This window comes from Chroicocephalus ridibundus, chromosome 23 (genome assembly GCF_963924245.1).
Source record: "Chroicocephalus ridibundus chromosome 23, bChrRid1.1, whole genome shotgun sequence".
Taxonomy (NCBI): domain Eukaryota; kingdom Metazoa; phylum Chordata; class Aves; order Charadriiformes; family Laridae; genus Chroicocephalus; species Chroicocephalus ridibundus.
In genome coordinates, this window is record NC_086306.1 from 6,230,734 (window position 1) to 6,252,996 (window position 22,263).

Below are 22,263 nucleotides of genomic sequence, written 5' to 3' on the forward strand. Positions count from 1 at the left end.
GCATCCTCCGGGGTCCGAGCAGCACGGGCCGGCGTGCATGGCTCCGGGTCCGGGAGCAGCAGGGAGGGCACACGGTGTGGCGAACGCCGCTCCCGAGGGCCAGAGCCGCTCAACAGCATCCTGGAAGGAAGCACCGCGCTTCCAGCTCTCCTCCGGGCCGGCGGCAGGGCAGCTTTGGGCGGGCTGAGGGCAAACGCCGATGGTGCCAAAGCTCTCCACGGTGCAACCACTCCATATCCGAGGGGTCCAGGTTGGGGGCTGGGAAATCCCACCGAACCCTGCGCGGGCGGCCCAGCAGAACCGGTCCAGAAACGTTCAAACTTCAGCTCTTCCACGCCTTGAGGGCTGAACCCCTGTCACGGAGCGAGGTGGGCACGCAGCCCGCAGGCACCGCATGCCGGCCACAGGGCCAAGAGTGAAGCCACAGCTCTCCCTTGGGACCCAGGCGGCTCCCAGCGAGCCGCGTGGCAATTTGCAAAAGAGCAGCTAATTGCGAACGCCCACAGCATCGGAGCGCGTGTCGGAGAGGCTGTCTCACCGCAGCGCTAACACACGCCATCACCCTTGCCTCGGTGCCCACCGAGCCAGGCAAGTGTGTTCACCCTCCGAGCAGCCGCGGAGCAGCTCGTCCCGGGCACAGCCGCCACCAAAAGCCGGCGTGGGGTCCCTGCCTGCACCAGACCCCCTCGGACACCCCCCGAGCGGCGCCAGCGCAGGCGGGGAGCGGGCACCGCTCCTCCCGGGACACACCAGCAGCCAGCAATGAAACTCGCCAAAAACCAGCTTTTCAGAAACCCTCCTTTAGCACAGCGTGGTCTGCACCGCGCTTTCTGGCCGCTCTTCTTTTCCTCCGACCGATGAGAAGCTTCATGGGAAAAACACCTAGGAGCAGCTCCAGAGTTTCTCCTTTTCCCTTTGCTTGAAGGAAAACAGCGCTGGGGAGGAATTCACTTTCCTCAGCCGCTGGAAGACCAAAAGCCAGGGCTCCAGATCCAGCAGCAGGAGGTTCCAAAGCATTTGCACGCGGAATATGAAGAGCGGTGGGAGTCCCTTAGGTGGCAGGGTAAGGGTCTTGCTTTTCCAATCCTGTTTTCCCTGTTTTTCTCTCGCAGGACGGGCACTTCTCCGATTTGTGTTTCAAGGGATTAGTCACAGGCATCTTCCAGCGCACACAGCGCAGCAGCCACGTCCCGTCGCTGTGTGTGTGACCACCACAGCACTCGGTGACACAACGTCCTCCTGCCCGTCCCGATTCCCTTCTCACGCAGAGCAAGGTCAGCGCGCGACAAACAGCCACGAAAACCCCAACCAACAGGAGCCGCGGAGCCGCAGCCGTATCTGCTCTTATCTCGCTGCGTCCGTATCCCCGGCGCTCGGCTCTGCCCCCCTCCCCACGCACGAACAAACACTCCTTATCCAACAGAACGACCGGCAGAAGGCGGCTGGAGCTGCTGAGGACACCCACTGCCCACAAACGTCCCCTGATGTCCCCCACTGCCTGTCCCAGGCCACCCGCACGCCGGCACACGAAGAGCCACGCGCAGGTCCAGGGTCTGGCGTCCTGCGGCCGTGGTGGGCACTGCTGGACCTGTGGGGTCCCACCACACCACAGGTGAACCGATGCTGGGCCAGCGCAGGGTCAGCTCTAGCCAGAAAGACACCACTGTGGTCCAAGAGCTCGTACAGGTCACCTCCTCGCTGAGCCTGCCCGAGGGACCGCCGTGGAAAGGCCACCTGCCCATGAACTTGCCCGGAAAGGTCTGGAGGACCGTGCTGGTGGAGGGAAGGAAGCTCCTGCCATCCTCGCGCTTGGCAAACAGCCCTCAGCCGGAGCTGCAGACTGGGGAGGAGGCGGCCTGGGGGCAGAGGAGGAATTCGGATGGATGGAAATCTTGGAGCCACCCCCAGTCCACCGCTGGGGCTCGGGGAAGCAGCATCCCTTCCCACGGGCACAGCATTGCGGGGGTCCCTGGGCAAGTGCCACCGCTCCTTCAGGGCACCCTTCGCTCACGCCCCGGCTGGGAGCAGGGCTGGGCCAGCGCGGGCTTGGCCGGTGGTGCTGCGGGGTGGCCATGGCAGGCAGATGGCACCGTGGGCACCGGGGCAGCCCAGCTCCCGCCACAGCTGATGGATGCACAGGATTCCCCTCGGAAATGCTGCCGCTCCGTAAACCCAGGGATGGCAGCGGGTGCTCCCAGGGCAGCGTGGTCCCAGCTGCCCCTCGCCGCGGAGCAGCCGGCAGCATGAGGCGCGTTACCAGCGTGTCCTCCGCCTATGTTAATTAGTGCCAGCCCGCTCCATCCCGGGGCTCCATCAGCCCGAAACGTCTCTTTTCATAGGTTCTGCTTGTCTGTAACCTAAACCAGGCTCCAGGTGCAGCCCCTCTGCGGAGCCGCCAGCCCGGGGGCTGCTGCCACCGGGGCACGAGCGAGCCCCGAGCCGGCCACCTCCGCTGAGGTTTAATCAGCCAGACAAACGCTTGGCTCTCCTCCGCGGGCCCGTGCCTGCCCGGCGAGGCTCCGCAGGCTCCCAGCATCGCACCAAGGTGGCTGGGCAGTGCCCGGGGCGGGGGGATTCCCGTCCCCAGCCCGGCTGCAGGGGCGCTCACGGCATCTTTGAGCAAAACGGGGCGACGGCGAGGAGGAGGGCGAACAAAATACCAGCAGCGCCCGCTGCTCGCCTGCCCAGAGAAAGCACAATAGGCACGTTAGATCTGGCACATCTAAACTATCTCCTGTTCCCTTTTTAACTTAAACTCTCCAGCTTCCCGGTGGGGACAGGAGCCCGCAGGCACCCCCGAGGTCCCCGGTGAGGGGCAGCCCCAGCCTCGGCCGATGGCGCCTGCGCTTCCAAACGAGCCCGAAAAGTAGCTGCACGCTCCAGCGGCCAGCGCAGCCCGCCAGGGTTTTATTGCTTTATTCCAGCTTTGAAATGGAACCGAAAGCGGAGCCGAGGCTGGCGAGCGCCGGCCAGATGGAGAGTGTCACCAAGTGCATATAACTGTCACCCGCTCCCCCGGGGCCGGCCCCACCGGGGATGGCGGGGGGACGGGGACACGGGGCAGCTGCCCTGGGGAGGGCAGCGGCACAGATTAACCTCATCCCCCTGTCCCTGTCCCCAGCAGAGCATCCCGGCGTGCGGCCCCCCGAGCGCGGGAGCCGCGGGCTGTGCCGGCCACGGTGGTGGCAATAAAGCGGCCAACAAAGCGGCGCGGGGACAATGCGGGCGGGGGGCGCGGGGCCGGGGGCGCCGGTTGCCCTGGAGACCCCAGCGGGGCTTTCCGAAGGTATTTCCTGAAGAAAAAGCACACACATGCCCGGCAGCCCCGCTAATCCCAACAGGAAGCGCTTACCGGGACGCGGGGATTGGCTTCTTTCTTATTTAAAAAGCTCCTCGCCCTGCTGACCCCCCCCCGCCCCCCAACCCGGGCTGCACCGGGGGGTGACCCCGGGGGGTCCCCCCAGCAGAATCCCTGCATCCCGGCTGCTCCTGGGGCAATGAGCATCCCCGGCTCCCCTTCCCCGGGGAAAGGCTGCAGCAGGGAAATGCCAGCAGGCAAGGACTGGGGGCTCGGGGGCACCCCTGGCTCTTCCCTGGGGGGCTCAAGGCACCCCTGGCTGGGCTCAAGGCTCCCATGGCTCCTCCTTGGGGGGCTCAAGGCACCCCTGGCTCTTCCCTGGGGGGGCTCAAGGCTCCCATGGCTCCTCCTTGGGGGGCTCAAGGCACCCCTGGCTCTTCCCTGGGGGGCTCAAGGTTCCCATGGCTCTTCCCTGGGGGGGCTCAAGGCTCCCATGGCTCTTCCTGACCAAGCCAGCCTGGGGGGCACTGGGCTTCTCTGCACCCTCCAGTCCCTGGATGCTTCCCCCGGCAGGGAGAGGGGGATTTCTGCCCTGCCCCGGGCACTCCCGCTCCCCCCAGCCCCTGCGTGTCAACCGCAGCAGCATTTAATTAACAGGCGTGCGGGTGGTTTGCAAAGCTGTCAGAATAAATCCACCCCTTTCCCCCCGGGACACCCCCGGCCACGCTGGCAGCTCTGCAGCGGAGCGGAGCCCTCGGGGCACAGGCACTCACCCATGGGCTCCAGGGGACGGCCCGGGGGGGGGGTCCTGCCCATGCCGGGGGGCACAAGCGAACACCCCAATCCGCACAGGCGCCTATGGCTTTGAGCAATAACCGTTGGCTCGGCGGCTTCATCTCCCCACATCTCTCCTGAGCAGCCCTGCGCTGTTGCACATGGCGGGGGGCTCAGCAGCCAGCCAGCCCCCCGACACAGGGACACCCCCCGGCACCCTCTGGCCTGGTTCCGCTCACCGTGGGGCAGCCCGGGCTGCAGCAGAGCGTCGCTGCTGCGCCCAAAGACTCATATTTCTTTTTTTCCTCCTCAATTAAGGGCCGGAGTGACAGCGTGCGAGTGGGAAGGCGGGAGGAGGGAACAATGCCCGCTCAACAGCCGGGGAGGGGACGGCCGCCGCGCCATGCCCCAGAGGACACGGCGGTGCCCCGGGGACGAGCGGCTGCAGCGACTGGGTCTGGGGGAGAGGGGGGCTCGGGGGTGCGGGCTGCTGGGCCCCCCCGAGCCCCGGTACTGACCCTGGGCTGTTGCCATCAATGGCAAACATGCAGGAGGCTCCACGGGGATCTCGTAGGGCTCCAGGGGGGAATGGGCTACTCCAAACCCCATCCCCTGGGGATCCCCGGGGCAAGGGGCGGGGAGACACCCAGAGCTGCAGAAACAAGGAGTCGGGGGGGGTGGCTGGAGAACAGGGAAACGGGGAGCGGGACACAGACCGAGGGCCAGCAGGCCACCCGGGGAGCAGCGTGGACAAGCCAAGGACCCTCGCTGTGCCACCTCTGGGGATGCCGTGGCCGGTGACAGCATGTCCCAGGCTACTGCTGAGCCAAAGAGCCCCAAACGCCTTTGCTGCTGGGGGGGCGGGGGGCAGATTACAGCCCCCACGCTCCAGTACGATGTTCCTGCCAGCACAGAGCGAGTTTTGGGGAGAGGCGGCAGCACAGCCCCATGCTCACAGGGGTCCCTGGAGCCAAGCACCGCCCCCCGCCCCCCCAGCCCTGACTTTTGGCCCCTGGGTTGGGTGCAGAGCAAGACCCCCCCGGATGAACCGGTCACAACAAAGCCCCGGGAGCCAGGGCCCCCGCTGGCCCCGCAGATGGGCCGGGGGGAGGTTAAGCCTGCGGCCAGCTGGGCGGCTGGGAAATGGGGCAGCCCCCCGCCCCAACGGGGGCTCCGCCACACGGGGAGGGGGCTGCAGCCATGGGCTCCTCTGCCAAACCCCCCCCCCCCCCGCCAGCTCCGGAGGGCAGACGCATCCCCCTGGGAAAGGGAGGGGATGCATCTGCTGCACCGGGGCGGCCGTCGGGGCTCAGCGTGCCCCAAAAAGACCTGCCCAAGGCAGGACCCCCCCCCCCCCCCCCGCCAGGACACGACAGCGCCCCGCTCCCCAGGAAAACCTGCTCGGCTGCCCTGCATCCCCAGCACCCCCCAGGCAGGGATGAGGCAGAGCCCGGGCGGTGGAAATGCCTGAAGAGCGGCGAGGACAATAGCAGACAAGGAGAGAGGGAAAGAAAAAAAAATCCCCTCGGCAATTTTCTGCAGGTTTCTATTTAACCTGGAGACAAAGAGCGGCTTTGTGAGGGAGCGCGATGGAGGTTGCTCATGGAAATTTCTTGGCTTTTCCCCTTAACTAGGGCTGCTCTTTTTTTTTTTTTTTTTTTTTTTTTTACCACCTCCAAATTTAGGTAACTATAAAATGCTGCAAGTGCCCATTAATATTTTATTTGCTGCAGATTTTTCAGCAACGGGAGCGAGCCCCTGACAAAGGCAGGGCCCCCGAGCCCCCTCCCCACGCCAGGAGGGGGGGCGGGCCAGGGCTGCGAGCCCTGCGAGGCAGCGAGGCAGGGGCCGCGGGGGACGGTGCCCTGTCTGAGAAGGGAGCTCAGCTGCCTCAGAACCGGGGGTAAACCCAAACCCCATAAACATCCAGAACAAAGTCCGGGAAAGCTGCTGCCTCCGTCGCGGAGGGGACGGAGCGCGGCTGCCGCTGCCCCCCGGATGACGCTCCGACGCTCGTGAGCCGTTGGCGATGCTGGGGAAGGAGATGCGGGGACACGATGCCCCGTGGGACCCCGAATGCCCCCAGGGCTGGACACGGAGCCCACCCTGGCAGGGGACCTGCAAGGTGCCGGTGGCACGACCCTGGCTGCGGGTCCTGGCCTGGGACCGGCTCTTCCCATCCCGCGCGTCCTGCCGGGAACATTGTGTTCCCAGCAGCCGGCCCCGGAGCCAAGGGACGGACTCTGCCCCAGCTGAGCTCCTGCTGTGGCACTAATTGGGCCGCCCTGGTGAGAACCGTGTCGGGAAATGTTTCCAGAGGTTATTGTTAGCCCTGGCATGAGGCTGGCGAGGAACCAGCTCCCTCCTCTCCAGCCTCTCCGCCGCCGGAGGCTGCTCCCCAATCCCTGCTGGGGCTGCGGGGCTCCCTAAGCACCCCAAAAACCACCTTTCCTCAAATTATCCCTCGGCCTGAACACCCCGACAGCTTTCCCAGCCGGGGCTGCCAGCACCGCTCTCCCGGCAGCACGAGAGCCATCCTCACCCCAACGCCACCAGGAAACCTCTTCCAAGAGGAGCAATCTCCCGAGAAAAACATGTTTACCACTGTCAACCCCGTTGTTTACAGAAGCGGGGAGTAAGCACGCCAATGGAAAAATCTCGGAGATGATCTCTGTGAGCGGCGATGCTCTGCCCGGGCTCCTCTGCAGCTCCCGTGGGACCATTCCCAGCCCCAGCCATCTCCCGGGATGTCTCTGTCACCAGGCTACCTGCTGCTCAGTCCCCAGCCCGCCGGTGACAGCATCACGGCATCCATCCCCAGTCGTCCCCCCCTAGGGCCGGTGCAGGGACCCCAGCCGCAGCGTGGTTTGCTCATCGGTGCCAGCTCCGTCCCCGTCCCCATCCCTGAGCCGTGAAGGGACCGCAGGCACCGCGCAGTGCCGTGCCCGCGCCGGCAGCACCGGCCATCCGCCTCTCGGGGTTTGGGTGGGGGGGGGAGGGAAGGGGGAGTGACCCTTAAAATGAAAAGCAGTACCCCACAGACCAGACATTCTTGGGTAATTAAAACCAAAAGGCCGCAAGTCAGAAGCCCTGCGCGGCGCTGCCTGCTCTGTTTATTCTCCGCCTCACCGCGGGGAAGGCCAGGGCTGTGGAATGCTGGAGCCGTGCTTTCCCTCGGGGACGGGTGACCCGCAACAGCCCATCCCCTGCATCCCGGGGTGCCACCGGGCTGCGGAGCCCCGCGGGGCTGCGCCGGGGACAAACCCCCATCCTGCCCGTCACAGGCCACCAGCCCTTGCAAGGCTTTTAGGGGAAGCAGCGACGAGAAGCGAGGGGGATGCCCCTGCCCGGGGCTGAGCCCCCCAGCCCCAGCGATGTGGACATCGGGGCTGCAGGAGCCGCCTGACCCAGCCCCGGCTTTGAGCCCAGCCCCGTGGGCATTCCCCAGCCGGGAGCAACGCCGGAGCATCCCGGGGGTCTCCACGGGGCGCGTTCATCCCACACACTGCCCGCTGCAAAGCCTGCCCCGGTGCCCTGCACCCAAATCCTCATCCCCACCTGCCGAGCCCGGCATCACCCCCGTGCCCAGCAGGGTGGGAGAAGGCTTCACGCATGTCTCGGGCTGCAGATGGTCACAGGGGAGCAAGTGCCGTGACACACAATGACCCCCCGCCGGGGACACAGCCCCTGGGGCTTTGCACCCTCCTCCAGACCAACAACGTGGGGTTTTGCCACAATTTCCCTCCAGGTTTAACACATCCACGGGCAACGCTGGAACCGTGCACGCGCTTCTTGTGCCCACGCGAACCGCTCTCGGCAGACAACATGTGCCACATCCCCACCGGCACCAGCCAACAGCCACCAGCGTGGCACCGCGCCGCTGCCGGGAGGACATGCCCGTGCCCGGAGCTCACGCCAGCCTCCGCCTCTCCCGTGACGGAGAGCGGTGACCGCATGGCCGGGAGAGAGCCGCGCAGGAGGAGGGAGCCGCGGCGGTTCGCTCTTACCTTGGTCGGGCAGGGTGGGAGCCGGCCGGGCAACTGAGAGCGCGGCTGTGACCAGCACAGCCCAAAGGATGAGGCACCTCCAGGTAAACATCCCACTGCTGCGGCTACTGCTCGGCGACTGGGCTCCGCAACTCCCACTCCATGGGGACCCCGGGGGGGGTCTCCGCCGGGCCGTCAGCCCCTCCGAGCTGCGAAGGAGGAAAGGGAGAGTCAGGGCAGGGCGAGAGGCACCCCCGCACCCCGCCATCCGGCCCCCTCCGTGCACAGCGCGGCTCCGCGGGGGCGATGCGCTCGCCAGCGCGGGCGACGCTCCTCCGGCATCTTCCCGGGCAGCGAGATGCTGCCGAGCCGCGGCGGCCGGTCCCCGCGGAGGCTGAAGCGACCCAGCGCTGACGGACAGGGTTATGTTTTCCCCGCGCAAAAGCGCTGATGTGTCGAGAGTAAAACCGCTGGCGAAGCAGAATCGAATGCAGCAAAATCTCCCAGAACGGCGGGAGAAATTTTCAAAGGCCGGTTAAAGAAACGGGAGATTTCTGCTCCCCTGCACTCCTCTCCCTGCGCTTGGTTTGTGCTGCGAAGAGGGACTCCCACACGGATCAACATGCCGCAAGATTTTTGCGACAAAAACCCCCGTGGCCCAAGCCAGGTCATCGTGGTGTGGCAGCTCCCAGAAATTTCTTGGTTTTCTTTAACTTTGCTCAGATGAAAAACAATCTCGACATCTTGACAAGTTCTGTGGGACAGGAGAGATGTTTCTGTCGGGCTCTGAAGGGCCACTTCTCCCCTGCAGGAATGCCGGCGAATGCCCCTCCTGCCTCTCTCCCTTCTTCCCACATCTTCTGCCCCAAACGCCCCCCTCCGGACCAGCGGCACCTCGCTCCGCTGTGGCAAATCCCACATTATTCGGACCAAAATCTGACACTGCCCATGTCACTGTGCACCCCCGGCGAGGCAGATCCTGCTGCAAACCCCGGCCCCCTCCACCCCCTGTAGGATCTATAGGGCAGGCACGCAGCCCCCCGCCATGGGAAGGCTTCCCGGAGCTGAAGGGGTTAGCTCCCGCCTGCGGCAGATCGCTTCCCACCAACAGCTGTTTTCGGAGCAGCCGTTTGGGGAGAAATCCCCCGGCTTCCACGGCCAATACTGCAATTCGCTCTTGTCCCTGCCAGCTCTCAAGCCGGGCTCTCCAGCCCACCCGTCCCCTCGCGTCCCCGTCCCCTTCCCCTGCCAGGGCACCGCTCCGCGCCAGGAGGCATCAGAGCCGGGTTCTGGCCCAGGGAGACCCAGCGGAGCCCGATCCTGGCTCAGGGCGCCCCGGGGATGTGCCCTCCATGGCCTTCATCCCTCCTCCCCGCCATGCTGGGAGCGTGGAGCTCTGCCAAAACACGTCCGAGGGGGACGCCGGAGCCAAAGCCCGAGCCCAGCCGCCCCTGGCCAACTGTTTCCAGCAGTGTGGATGCGAACGAACGCCCCCCCACCCGGCCCCGCTCCACCCCCGCGACACATCTGTGACTCCGCAGGCGCCTGGGATGGAGGTCCTGACACTGGCCGCCGTTAATGGTCCCGCTGGGCTTTGCCGAAGAGCTCGCCGGCGAGATCCCTGCCCAGTTCGTTGCACAACCCGAGCACGGCCGCGCTGCTCCGGCCAGGGCACTGCTGGCGGCGGATGCTCCGGGAGAAGAGGAAGGAGCAGGGTGTGGAGGGGATGATACCATCCCCAAAACCCTCCTCCAGGCTGGGGCGGCCAGCGCACCTCCCCAGGGAGCGGCCGTCCCCCCGTGCCCCGGAGCCCTCGCCCAGTATCCACAGCTCACCCGGTTCCTCTCTCCACCGGCTCCTGCTCCCGCAGCCCCGCGCGGAGCCGTTCCCCACCTGCCTCGGGAACGAGCGCTTCCTTTTGCCATAAGGCGCCTGCCTAAAACGTGCGCTGTTAAAAACACTGAGTAATAATCGTAGTGAGTAATAAGCCGCTACTCATCCTCCCCACGCACTTGCTCCGTCGGAGCTCCGGACACCCGGCCGCCGCCTCTCCTGTTCCAGCGAGACCCTTCGCTCCCCTCGCCCGAAGCTTTTCTCCAGGGATGGGCTCAGAAGCCGCCAGCACCAGCCCCAGAGGGCTCTGGTTTAACACCGGGTGCCGCGCGGAGCTCAGACCCGCCCGAGCAGCCTCCGCAGCCCAAGGAAACCCAGCCGAGGTGCCGGTTTGGGGGCTCCGGCTGCCTCCTCCCACCCCCAACTGCTCCGGCTCTGCCCACCGCAGGAGCATTTGGGACCCAAAGTATTGACACAAGCCGTCGGGCAGGGGAAAGCGTCACCCGGCAAACACCGGCGTTATCTGCCAGCGCTCCCAGGCGCCAGGCAGCGCGCTTTAAAATAGTTATCGAATGTTAACAATTTATCAGGGTTTGGAAGGGGGAGGTGGAATTCTTCATGGAAAAAAAAAAAAAAAAAAAAAGAGTCTTCAGTATTTCTGGAAATTATTTTCTGTCTCTAATTGGTTTTGTTTATCGACAGCACATGCTCCCCGGAACATGCCCTAATGCGGAGCGTCTGCGTGGGCCTCCCGAGCCGGCCCCGCGCCGAGGGGAGGGAGGGAGGGAGGGATGGATGGAGGGATGGAGGGAGGGATGAGGGATGGAGGGAGGGGAGCGCAGAGCCTCCAGAAGCGGCAGTTCCTGAAAAATGAGTCAGTGCTGGCTCGGCACCCAGCAAAGCCCTTCTCCAGATACACCTCGGAGTGGGCGCCTTCCAGCTGATTCAGGGGCTCGACAGCAGCATATTTCCATGGCGTAGGGAGCGCTCGCAGCCCAGCGCTGCCCCGCGCCTGGGAGAGTCACTGGGAGGGAGGGATGCGTGCCAAGATCCAGAGGGAACGCAGGAGCCACGGCAGACGGGGCGGTGGCAGCAGTGCCAGCAGGCAGGCGCGGGACAGGGACGCGTCCTGCCCAAGGGGGGGTGAAACCCAGCATCCTGCCTGCTCCCCCCGGGCAGGCTCTGCAGCACCCCAGGAATCCCCGCTGCTCGGGGAGGAGAGGATGCTGAAGGGACGGGGCAGCGCAGACCCTCCCCTCCTTCCCAGGGGAAAAGGGAGCTCGGGGAGCCCCCCCAGCGCCTGTCCCTGCCCCCCCGGGGCTCCCCTGCACCCGGCCGGCAAGGAGGCGAGGCAGGGAGAGCGCTCCTACCTGCGCGAACAACGGCATGGCTCTTCCCTGCGTTTATACGGCTTTTATAGGAATCCCAACAGGAAACCGTGCGCTCGGGAGGACGGCAGCGCTGGCAGGGGGGGTCTCCGGCTCCCGCCGGGCACCGTCCCCACTGCCGCGGCCCCGGCACTCTGCAATTTACTGCTCTGGGGTGGACTCTGACGACTAAAAATGGAAGCAGCGAGAGAGGAGCCAGGGCTGACTGCCCCTCGCAGACCTGCCTCCCAGGCTGCAATTACAGCCGGCCATTACACCCACGGGGCTATTTCGGAGCGGTGACGGACACCCCTGCGCCCACCTGGGCACAGGCTCCCCGCACACCCGGGAAGATGCTCTCCGGCCGCCTTTGTGCGCCCGTGCGTTGAGGAGAAGCAGCCCCATGTAACCTGTCTCCCCCGCTGTCCTCGGGGACCCCGCCGGCTGCACTTTCCCCTCTCGCCTCTCCCATGGCCGTGAGTCACCGGGGCTGAGCCATCCCGGGGACACGGCACAGGACGGGACCTTCCAGCAGCCTGTGCCGAAGGTTTCTGAGCTGAGTGGAGTGGGGAAGCCCCTTCCCGTCCCGTGGCTCATCCCCAGGAATGCATCCGAGGTGCCAAAAGCAGGAGCGGGTGCCGGAGCAGGGTGCCCGGTGGGGGTACCCGGGGGTGGGAGCCCAGCCTGGGGCTCCCCGGGATGCTGTACCATCGACCCCCCGCAGCAGGCTCTGGGTGTCCCCGCTGACGGCCGGCTCGGTGGGGCTGGGGGGGCTCTGGAGCGGGGCAGCTCAGCCCCCACCTCCCCCTTGGAGCAGAGCTGGCCTGGGCAGCACCCACCACTGTCCCGGAGGCGCAGGCGAGCACCGGGGTGCCTCGGCGCCATCAACCAGCCTGTAACGCAGCCGGCAGAAAAACAACCCGGCAAGGCCAAACCCAACAGGGAGAAGAGTCTGAGCTCGGCTCCCGGGTCTGCAAGGCTTCGGGAGCCCACGGCGGGGGCTGCACCCAGCTCGGGGCCGAGGGGTGGTGACTGCCAGCGGGAGCCCTTCCCTGGCACAGATCCCCTCCAGCTCCAAAACCACAGAAAGTAGACTCGTTTTTTCTTTGAGGCTCAACACAAGCAGCCCTCCAGGCGCCCTTGGGGAAGAAGAAGGGCACGCCAAAGGCAAAATTCGTGGGCGATGCGGAGAAAAGCCTTTCCCTCGCCCAGCGCTCCTTGCCCCAGCCTGCGGCTCGGGTCAGGAACCAAGTATTTGCTGAAATAAAAAGCAAACACGACTGCAAATGTAACTATAGGGAAAAACTATAATGCCTAAAGCAGATGCATGCTTGGAAAAATAAATATCCAACTGCGCAGCACACATACTGTGTTAACCCTTCCCGGCCACGCGTGCTGCAGCCTCGCAGCTACCAGGGGCATCTCTAAGCACGGCGTTCACTGCGTGCATCCAGCAGTGGGAGAGCCTGGATGTGGGGCAGGAGGGATGGGGAAAGGCCCGGCCTCATACACAGATGTCTGTAAAACCCAATCAGTTTCAGAAGCACCCTCAAATTCAGGGATCCCTGCCCAAGGGCTTGATTTTCACATCTACGGGGCATCAATTGGTACCTGAAAATCTGCACCGGGCTGGTACCACCAACCCTGGGAGGGGACTGGTCCAGGACAGGGACACTGGGACACAACCGCAGCCTGCCATCCCCTGGAAGAGGCAGAGGCGTGTTATCAGCCCAGGAGGGAGCTGGATGGGGTTTTGCTAGGAAAGCCGCTGGGAGGGGAAGGACACACAGCAGGCGTATCTCCAACTGTTGGCATCTGCCTTCGTGCCCAGAAGCAGAAGGTCCCCAACAGGGGAGAAAGCTGAATCACCGGGATGGGACGAGCATCCGTGACCCAGCCCCAGCGGAGTGGCCCCTTCCAGCAGCCAGGGCTTGGGGGCACCAGGGGGAAACCAGCTGGGGCTGGGGGCAATACAGCTCCTAGTCCAGTTTACATTTTTCGGCACGTAAATAAACTGGGAGCTCCGTCCAGTTCACACCCGAAAGCAACCCGGGCTCCTTCCCAGCGCTCCCACGGCAGGCACCTCGCGCGCAGCGAACCCGGAGCCGACGGATGCAGCTTTTGCAAGGGCTCTGCTCCCGCCTTCACCCCGCCAGGGCAGGGACTATTTTAATCCTCTCCGAGCAACACAACGAAAAGGCAACAGTGCGTGCCAGCGACCACAGAGATTAAGGGAGGAAGTGCTCCTGTGTGGGGAAAATGGCTGCTAGCCAGAGCGGTCCACGGGGCCCGGGCTCCTGCAGCATCCCCGGGGCTGGGCTGGGCAGGGGGGCTGCCCCCCGCGCCCCCACAGCCCCGCACGCACACTCGCAGCCAGCTGGTCTGCACCCAGCCAGAGCACACCCCCGCCTCCGCGCAAATCCCGATTTCACCCGCGCTGGGACCCTGGCAGACCTGAACTCGCCTGTTTTATTAAGGCGGGCAGCTGGGCGAACCGCAGCGTTGGGGTTTAAACATTGATGGGAAGGAAGCCGCGCCAGCCAGCCGTGACACTCCAGGCACGGGGCAGTAACCCAACAATCCGGGCAGAGGAGGGAATGGCGGGGAGGCTTCAGCGCTCCTCGGCGTAAGCCCAACATGGACACGCTCTGCTCCTTCCCCACGCGGGGCCGGCTGCCTGCGACCGCCGCTCGCCGCCCCGACAGCAAAAATCGCCAACGCCGCAACCAAACCCGCCCCCCAAAAGCCAACCGGGCACTGGGGCTGTGCGCGTCGGCCCAGCAGAGAGCTGGGCATCGCAGGGGCCGCCACGCCGCACGCCCCTCGCCTTCGCCACGCACGAACCAGGGCGATTCCCAGAGACCCGCAGAGAGTTTGGATAAAGGAGGCTCTCGGGGTCCCCCACCTCCTCGCGGGCAGCGCACACAAAGGGAACAAAACTCCAGGACCACGATATTCCCAGCCTCTCGGTCCCCGGTGGCCGCCGCAACGGCCCAGGATCTGAAATCTTAAACAAAACCAACCCCAGCTCCTTTTCCACCTTCTTCTGGAAGCCGCGAGGTTCCCGCTCAGCAACTTTTCGGGAATATGGGCCAGGCAGCAACTCGGAAAACAGCCCCCGGCCGGGCTCCCCCGCAGCCGGAGGGGGCTCGGCTCGCCGCCCGCCCCGGGGCTGGGGCTGCGGGGGGTTTCCAGCCCCGGTTCGGCCCGAAGGACGGGCTCGGACCGACCGCGTTTCAAAACTGCCGCCCGCCGAGCGGCTCCGGCTGCCACCCGGGGCCTCCGCAGCCCCCGGGGGGTGCAACCCGGGGCCCCCGACACACGCCCACCGGACCGCCCCGCCGTCCGCACACCCCCAGCTCCCGCAAACCGGGGGCCCCCCGGCGCCCGCAAACCTCCAGCGCCCAAAAACCGGAGCTCCCCCCGCGCCGCTCCCAGCCCCGGTGCCCGCGAACCGGGGCCGCCGTCGAGCGGCCCCGCCATGGGCGCGCCGGGGGGCTCTGGGCGCACCGGGGGGGTGAGGCCCGGGAGCACCGGGGGGAGGGTCCCCGCGGGACGGGGGTGGCCCCAGGTCCCCGATCGAGCCCCCGCCGCCATCCGCGCCGAGCACAAAGCGCTGCCCCGCGGTCCCGCTCCCCGCCGCCGTCCCGCTGCCGGCCCCGGGCGGAGCGCGGTGTCGGTACTCACCGGAGCCCCGCGGACGGCGGCGGCGGCGGCGGCTCGGTGCCCGCCGCTCCCGGGAACAATGGAGGGGAGCCCCGGCCGGGGCGAGAGGCGCAGCCCCGCCGCCGCCGCGCTCACAGCGGCCGCCCCATGGCGGGGCCGGCCCCGAGGTGGCGGCGGGAGGCGCTCCCGGAGCCGCAGCCGCCCCGACGGCCGCTGCCGTTGCCGCTGCCCGACGCCGCCGCGTCCCCGCCGAGCGCCCGCCGCCGCCGGACTGAGCCGCTCCCGCCCCGCCCCGCCGCCTCCTCCCGGCTCCTCCCCCGCCTTCCTCCCTCCCTCCTCCTCCTCCTCCTCCTCCTCAGCGGCCTGATGGGGCTTGTAGTCGCCGCCGGGCTGCCCGCCTTCCCCGGAGACCCCGGGCTGCCGGCAGCCTCACCGCTGGGGTCCCCGCTGGGTTTTGGGGGCGGTTGTCGCCCCGAGAGCAGCCCAGGCTGCTCGCCGTGCCCGGCGGGATGCTCGCCTCCGCGGGGAAGGCTCGGGCCCTGTGGGGCAGGTGGGGGTGAAGGGATCACCTGCATCCCAGCGCTCTCCCTGCCCGGCACCCAGCCCTTCTGCAAAGCAAGGCCCAGGGCACCCACTTTCTGTGAGCTGCTTTTTAAAGGGTTGCCAGACCCAAAACCTTCCTGGGAGCCATGCGGGAACCACCGCTGCTGCAGTCCCTGCCCTTCCCGGCCGTGTACACCAGGCAGCCTTTCACCGAGGTTTGGAGCAGGAACATGGCAGCTCGGACACAGAGCACCCCAAAAACTCTCTACATGTGCTGTCAGCACATGCGCCGTCTGCTCAGTCTCAGCCAGGACCGCGCCGGGTCCCCAGGCCGGAGGGCAGGGTGGGATATTGCCAGGCCAGTGAACCCAGCCTGTCTTCTGTACTCTCCGACACGGGAGCCCACCCCGCAGAGCCCCGGGTTGTGCAGCTCAGGAGAGCTCCCCCAAAAGCCGGGCTGACGCAGGGGGTGCAGGGCCGTCCAGCCTCCCTGCAGGAAGCACAAGGTCGGGAGCAGCCCCGAGTCGGGCTCCGAGTCAGGGCATCCCAGAATGAAGACATCTCCAGCTGGCAGTGAAAGACCTGCGCGAGGCAATGTGTAAGTGATTAAGTTATAAGAGGGAAGAGGACAGGCTGAATTAGCCCTGTCAATCACCAGAGCTATATTTGAACCAAATGCCGGGCATCCACCTCCAGGAGCAGCCTCTTGCTGGTTCAGGCAACTGTTCAGCTTGCCATGCCAAGACCCACGGAGTATTTTCTCTCCAGGATGACAGATGTGTGGACAGGGAGAAGGGGGGAAGGTAACACACCTGCTGGGACACTGTTCTCCCAGCGAGCTGAGCGCGGGGAGCGTTTTGCCGACAGCAGGGCAGCGGAGCTGACCCCAGCCCCCCGCACCTTTGGGGGTCCCGGGCAGCCGCTCACCCCCGGCCCTGCCATCCTCTCCCCGCATCGCCCAGCAGCCGGGAGCCAGGCTGCCCTGTGCCAAAGGCGCCAGGCTAGCAAGGCTGCTGGGGGGCCAGGTGGGCACCCACCCGAGCTGGGGGACCTGCCCTGCGCTGCAGCTCCTGGCCCTGCTCCCTCCCGAGTGGCCGTGCCCCCCGCTGAGCTTTTGTCCCAACTTGTCCCAGTGTTGGCCCTGAAATGGACCTTACGGGGTTGCACCCTCGTGATGGAAAGGGGATGGGCTCACGCCGCTGCTGTTCCCTGGGGGTGAGTTTCTGCTTGACTGCATCAACGGGACACAAGTTCTTGGGCCTTTATAAGGAAAGGTGTTTGCAAATGGCAGAAAACGGGGAAAACCATCGCCTGCTCCCGGGAGGGTTGAGGATTCGGCGGCATCCCTGACCTCAGCATCCCATCCGGGCTCAGCACAGCAGTGACCACGAGCTGTCACCATCTGGTGGCATAAGCGGAGCATGAGCGGGTCCTCCAGGGTGGACAGGGAGATGCGCGCTCCCCCAGAGCGGGGGGGGGGCTGCCGAGGGCCACGGCAGAGACTGAGGAGCAGCAAGGCCGAAGCCGGCGCTCAGCACCTGCCCGTACTCCCAGGGACGGGCTGGGGCACCGTGCCTCGGCGGCAGCGGCAGCACCGGCCCCTGCCAGCCCCTGGCCCTTCTCCTGGACCAGGGGGGGATGATGTGCTGAGCAATTCCACACAGCCAGCGGCATCCGTGGTGCGATTTCGAGGCAGTGCAGATGCTCATTTCACATTAACCTGGGCGTGTTTCCGTTAAACTGCAATTAATCAAGAACAGGATTAAGACAGATTTAAAGCAGGTCTCAGTTACTGCAGCAGCTGAACAACTTGCGGTGTGCCAGGCTGGCGGCCGCGTCTGGGCCATCCATGTCCTTGGGAGGGTGGCAGGGAGGCGGCTGAGAGGGGGAGGCAGGCTGCGGAGCTGCCCTGACGCAGAAAAGAGCCGGAGAAAGAAAGAGGCTTGCGAGGCCGGGTTTTGTCTTGGCTGTGGAGGAACAAAGGCCTTTGGGGAGCAGCTCCCCGGGGGCTCTGCCCCCAGAGCCTGCAGCTCTCACAGCCCCCCTGCCAGCCCCCCTTCCTCCCACGGCGTGGGACCGAGCGGGGGGTGCATGCAGGCACCCTCCTACCCTGCCCACAGGGACAGGTACGGTCCCGTCTGCGTCCCTGCGGAGGGTCACACGTGTGTGTGGACGTATTTACCCTCCCGGCTCTACATGTGTGCGTCCCCAGGCTCAGCGCTGCCCGGCTGCCACCTCCGCTCGCCAGCCAAGGCCGAGGGGTGGCCCTTCCTCTGCCGCCCACCGGCTCCCGGCATCAGCAAAACCCCCCCCGCGGGGCGAACCTGCACCATCCCTGCTGTCGGGCACGGGCACGACAGTGGCGACACCGATATGGGCACTGGGGGGGCTGCCCATCCTCCCTCGCCCACTCCCATGGGTTGCCCCAGTCTCCAGAGTGGTTCCAGTGGGAAGCGGAGTGTGAAGAGGGGGCACAGAAAGGGCTGAGCGGGAGGAGGAGAATCCCAGCACAATAGAGCGGCTCCCCCCTGACCTTGCCTTCCCAGTTAAAGATCTGCAGCTCTCCCCTCCTCCCCACTACAAAGGGGCTCCTTTCAGTCCCTAATTCTGCATTTAGAAAACAAAAGCAGATGCATCTAGTTTAGGTTTGGAGAGGGGGAGGCAGGAGCAAATGCTGAAGAACAAAGAGCTTCCCCCGGCAGATCCGACTGACAAAGACTTTGTCAGCTCCGTCTCTCCCTGAAAAGGCCGGAGCACATCAGGGTGCGGGGCTCCGCGCTGGCAGCGCCTGCCTTGTGGCGTCGAGCGCGATGCAGAGCACACATGTGTGCGGGATGCGCACGGCGGGACGCGCGCCAGCCCCGCCGTGGTGAGCGCCGAGCGTGCACAAGCGTGCGCTGATGTTACCGAGGGACGCAGCCCCGGGGTCAGGCAGGACACCCGTGTCCGGACGGGAGCCAGCACCAAGGGCAGGCTGTGCCCATGCCACCCTCCTTCCTCATCGCCAAGACACAACCCTTGGCTTTTCCCTGCTCTCCCCGCCTGCTTTGCGGGGACTTCCAGGTGCATTGTCTGACCTTGGCAAACTGCTTCCCATCATTCGGAATGTCTGAGTCACGGCGAGCGGCGCAGCGCGCTGCCCCAAGGCCAGCAGCTCCCGAGCGGCAGCCAGGCTGCAGGGATGGCGTTTGCCTACGTCAAGCCCAAAGCCAAGCCCCTCTCGAGGGCCAGCAGCCGGCCAGGCCACCCTGCCACCGGCCAGCAGGAGCCCCCGGGGAGCTCGCCCTCCAGCCTGCAAAAAAACAACTTTCCCAGGGAAACATGGCACGTGAAAATCAGCAGCGCCAGGGATAAAGTGTCAGCTCCTGGGTGTGATTTGGGAGCAAGGTGCTGCCTTTTGCAGGACGCCCCCTCTCCCACCTCCCCGCTCCAGCTCAGTGCAGCATTGTTATGGCTCTGGCTGCAGTCACTGCTGGTGCTCAGCTGGGCTTTGGCTGCCCGGCCAGGCCGGGTCGGTGCCCACGGCAGCATTGCTCGGCCGCACGCAGCCCCGTCCCGGCCCACGCCTCGCCTGCTCTGGGGTGCTGCTGTGCCCAGGTAAAGTCTTGGCACAGGCAGAGCCCTGGCTGCAGCCCGGCTCCCCAGCGCTCTCCTTGCTCAGAGGTTTCTGTGCTGTCAGCATCGACCCAGACTGGCTTTTTCCTTCCTTGGTTGTATCTCAACAGCACCGTTAATATCCCCCATCTGCTGTTACTTGGCTGCTCTTCTGATGGTGACGGAGGGAAATGTGTCCTTCAGAAGCCCCTGCCTGCCAAAGCACCCGAGCATCATCCCACTCCCGGGGGGGCAGGACCAGAGATGCTCAGGGCACCCACAGTCTTGCTGGGGTCTGCCCGCAGACACGGTGTTTAGGGGACTGAGCAGGAGCCGTACGAAGCAAGCAGAGCCAGGGAGAGCACACCACCATGCCATCCTGCCTTGCCGTCAAAGGGCTCAGCTTTTTTCGCTATTTCTGCAACGTCAGCGCAGTATCTCGATTTGAAGCACAGCTGATAAGGGTCTCTGTGCCCACACAGGGCAGAGCCGGGGCAGGCAGGGCTGAGGGTCCCGGGCAGCCGGGTCCCCCATGGACCCCCTGCTTCTGTCCCCCGCACCAAGGTTCTTCGCAGCGGCTGCTTGCCAAGAAACCGGTGCTGGGAGCCGGGCAGGGTCTGGCCCCTCCAGCCGGGGCAGCCAGCTCCGCTCCCCTGCAATTGTCAAATACCAAGGAGCTCATTAAGACATCACATGGTGTTTTATTGTCCGCAGACAACAATTGGGGCAGACAGTTGCACGGGGGTGTTTGCAGCCAGGGACGTCATCCCCAGACTGGTGGCTCTCCAGGACAGGCTCCCATCACCACCCCGGGCTCCCCGGGGCAGCGGGAGGTGGGGGCGAAGGATGCTCAGGGCCCTGCATCCCCTCGGGCGCTCCCGGCGCAAAGCTGCATCCTTCCCCACATCCTTCCCCGTGCTGCTCTTCCGCCAGAGCCGCCAGGTAAAGGACTGAACCATCCATCTGAGAAACCTCTTGCCCGAGAGACCTGCCGGGTTCGGGCCACGCAGGCTGGGCTCATGGCCGGGGAGGCATCGCAGCAGGCGGTTCAGCCCCGCAGCAGCTCCCTGCGGTGGATAATCCATGGCAGAGGGTCTTGCCCTCAGCCCACGGGGGAGGCTCTTTAATTTGCTCGGAGGCGAGCAGCGGGCCCTCGGAAGCACGGATCACCCGTCCACGAGGACGATTATTCACTGCAGCGCATCTCCTGTACCAGGCGGGCTTGACTTCTGGCCCCCGATTGATTTGCAGAGGGAAATTAATTGCGTTTGTTTGACATCGCCCCGCTTGCGCTGAAGCTGAGCTGGTGTATGAATGTCACACTGTTCCAGCCGGCCTCTCTCGCAGGGCCGCGACGTTTAATAAGCCGTCCCAGGGGACACCCGGCACTTCCCATTAGCTGCACTGATGCTCTACTCATCCCGACACCGCTCGGGCTCCAGGGAAGTGCCCGCACGCCCAGGCAGGCTCAGAGACAGGGAAATGGAGCGGTGCAAGCCTGGAGACAAGGGAATGGAGCGGTGCAAGCCTGGATCCACTCCCTGCGAGGGGGAAAAGGGACCAGGCGCTCCGGTGAGCAGTGGCTGCCAAGCTGCCCTGGGGACAGGCCAGTACGTCCTGACGGCTGCCCAGGACAGCCCTTATCCCAAGGGCAGGGACAGGCCACTGCCCATGCCCTCGGCTCCCCACCCTGAGAAAGGCTCCTGCTATCTCCGCACCGGGCCCAGAGATCTCCAGGGGCAGATAAAGGTGCCGAAGTCAATCAGAGTCATAACAGCAACCTCCTCTGGCCATTTATCTTGCCTTAGCAAGAGAAGGAAGCTCCAGATAACAAATACTGTGGTTTGCAGTATTTATGGCGGTACAGGCAAAGAGCAGAAGCCCAGTCACCGGGGCAGATCTCCCCCGGCCCTTGAGGAGGGGCCCCTTATTGCACCCCCGCGGCGGCGCCCGCAGAGCCCAGCCCACGGGGCTGCTGCAGCCCCTCTCCCTGCTGGCAACTGGGGACACGGGGACAGGTGCCCCGAGCCGGCAGGGTCAGCGCAAGTTTCCAGGGGCAGCAAAGAGCCTGGGCTGCGGCAGAGATCCGCTCAGCCGCGGGATTTGCCCCTCCGGCTCTCGCATCCCGTACGAGATGGGCCGAGGACGGTGCCGGCTGCTCTTCCTCCCCAGCGCTGGGCAGACTTTGCCTTCTTGTTGCTGCAAAGATTCTGCCATTCAAATAATCTGATAATAGCGTTTTCCGCATGCTGTCATTTCAGAGCCCAGTGGCAGCTCCTTTCATCAGGAGAAAGGCTGTAATTATGTGTCATTACCCATGGGCTATGATTTTTCTCCCACTACCTAGAGCTGTTTTTCTTTTTTCTTTCAAGCAAAACTTGGATATTTATAGTGAAAAAAACCACATCCAGCAACAAAACAACTGGGATGAGGACTTTCCCCTGCAAGGGTACAAAATGAGAGCAATGCAAAGCAAACTTGCGGGTTCAGAGCCTGGAAGGAAGGAGGGACCCAAGCAGTTGTGGATCCGCTCCCGGGAGCTGCTCCCAGACGTGCGGCTTCGCAGAGCTCGGCGGGAGGAGAGGAGGCTGAAGGGCTGGGAGGGAGGGAGGGAGGGAGGCCAGAGCGGGACGGAGAGGGTGGCTGTGGCTGCACTGATGGAATTGCTCCGTGGAGCATCCACGCTGCCTCCTCATCCTCCTGCGCCTCACCCAGGGCCGTGGCTCCCCTGGATTGGGAATCGGGGTGCTTGGTGCAGGGCTCTCCCCATTCCCAGACGTGGGAAGGAGGTTTTTTGGAAGCCTTTGAAGGATGAGACCTGGACGCGGAGGGCAGGAGGAGCTACGCACTGCCTGCGGCGGCCGCACCGCCGCTCCTGCCCGGCTGATCTGGGGCCAGGACCTCACCCCATCCAGGCATCCCGGCACCCAGCCTGGCAGCGAGCGGGCTCCCGGGGTCTGCAGCCCCTTTCAGAGGAGCTTCCTGGGCACGTTTGAATATTTCGGCAGCCGGTTTTCCCTGCGCTCCCAGCACGGGCTGCCGGTCCCCTTTAACGTGGGGAGTTTTCTCCGGTTCTCAGGCTGCTTCCTGTCTAGACAGCGCCGGAGCAGCGCTGTATTTATAGAGCGGGGCAGAGCTGTGCCCGCTCGCTCTGCCAAACCCACACCGGCCTCATGCTGCTGGTGAGGCCGGACGAAGATGC

At 65.3% G+C, this 22,263-nt stretch overlaps 1 protein-coding gene across 3 annotated transcripts in view; it reads right to left on the reverse strand.

Moving 5' to 3' along the window:
* Positions 1-15,210, reverse strand: part of FGFR1 (fibroblast growth factor receptor 1) — a 29,659-nt gene extending 14,449 nt beyond the window's left edge. For 2 of the 3 annotated variants that reach the window (XM_063358537.1, XM_063358536.1), the window contains exons 1-2: positions 14,946-15,210; positions 8,080-8,267 (exon numbers count right to left, since the gene is read on the reverse strand). In XM_063358537.1, coding sequence (XP_063214607.1) covers positions 8,080-8,170 — 91 coding nt within the window. In that variant the 5' untranslated portion in view covers positions 8,171-8,267; positions 14,946-15,210. Of the gene's footprint in view, positions 1-8,079; positions 8,268-14,945 lie in introns of those variants that run through there. The other variant, XM_063358538.1, reaches the window with a different exon arrangement.
* Between the last annotated feature and the right edge of the window lie 7,053 nt (positions 15,211-22,263).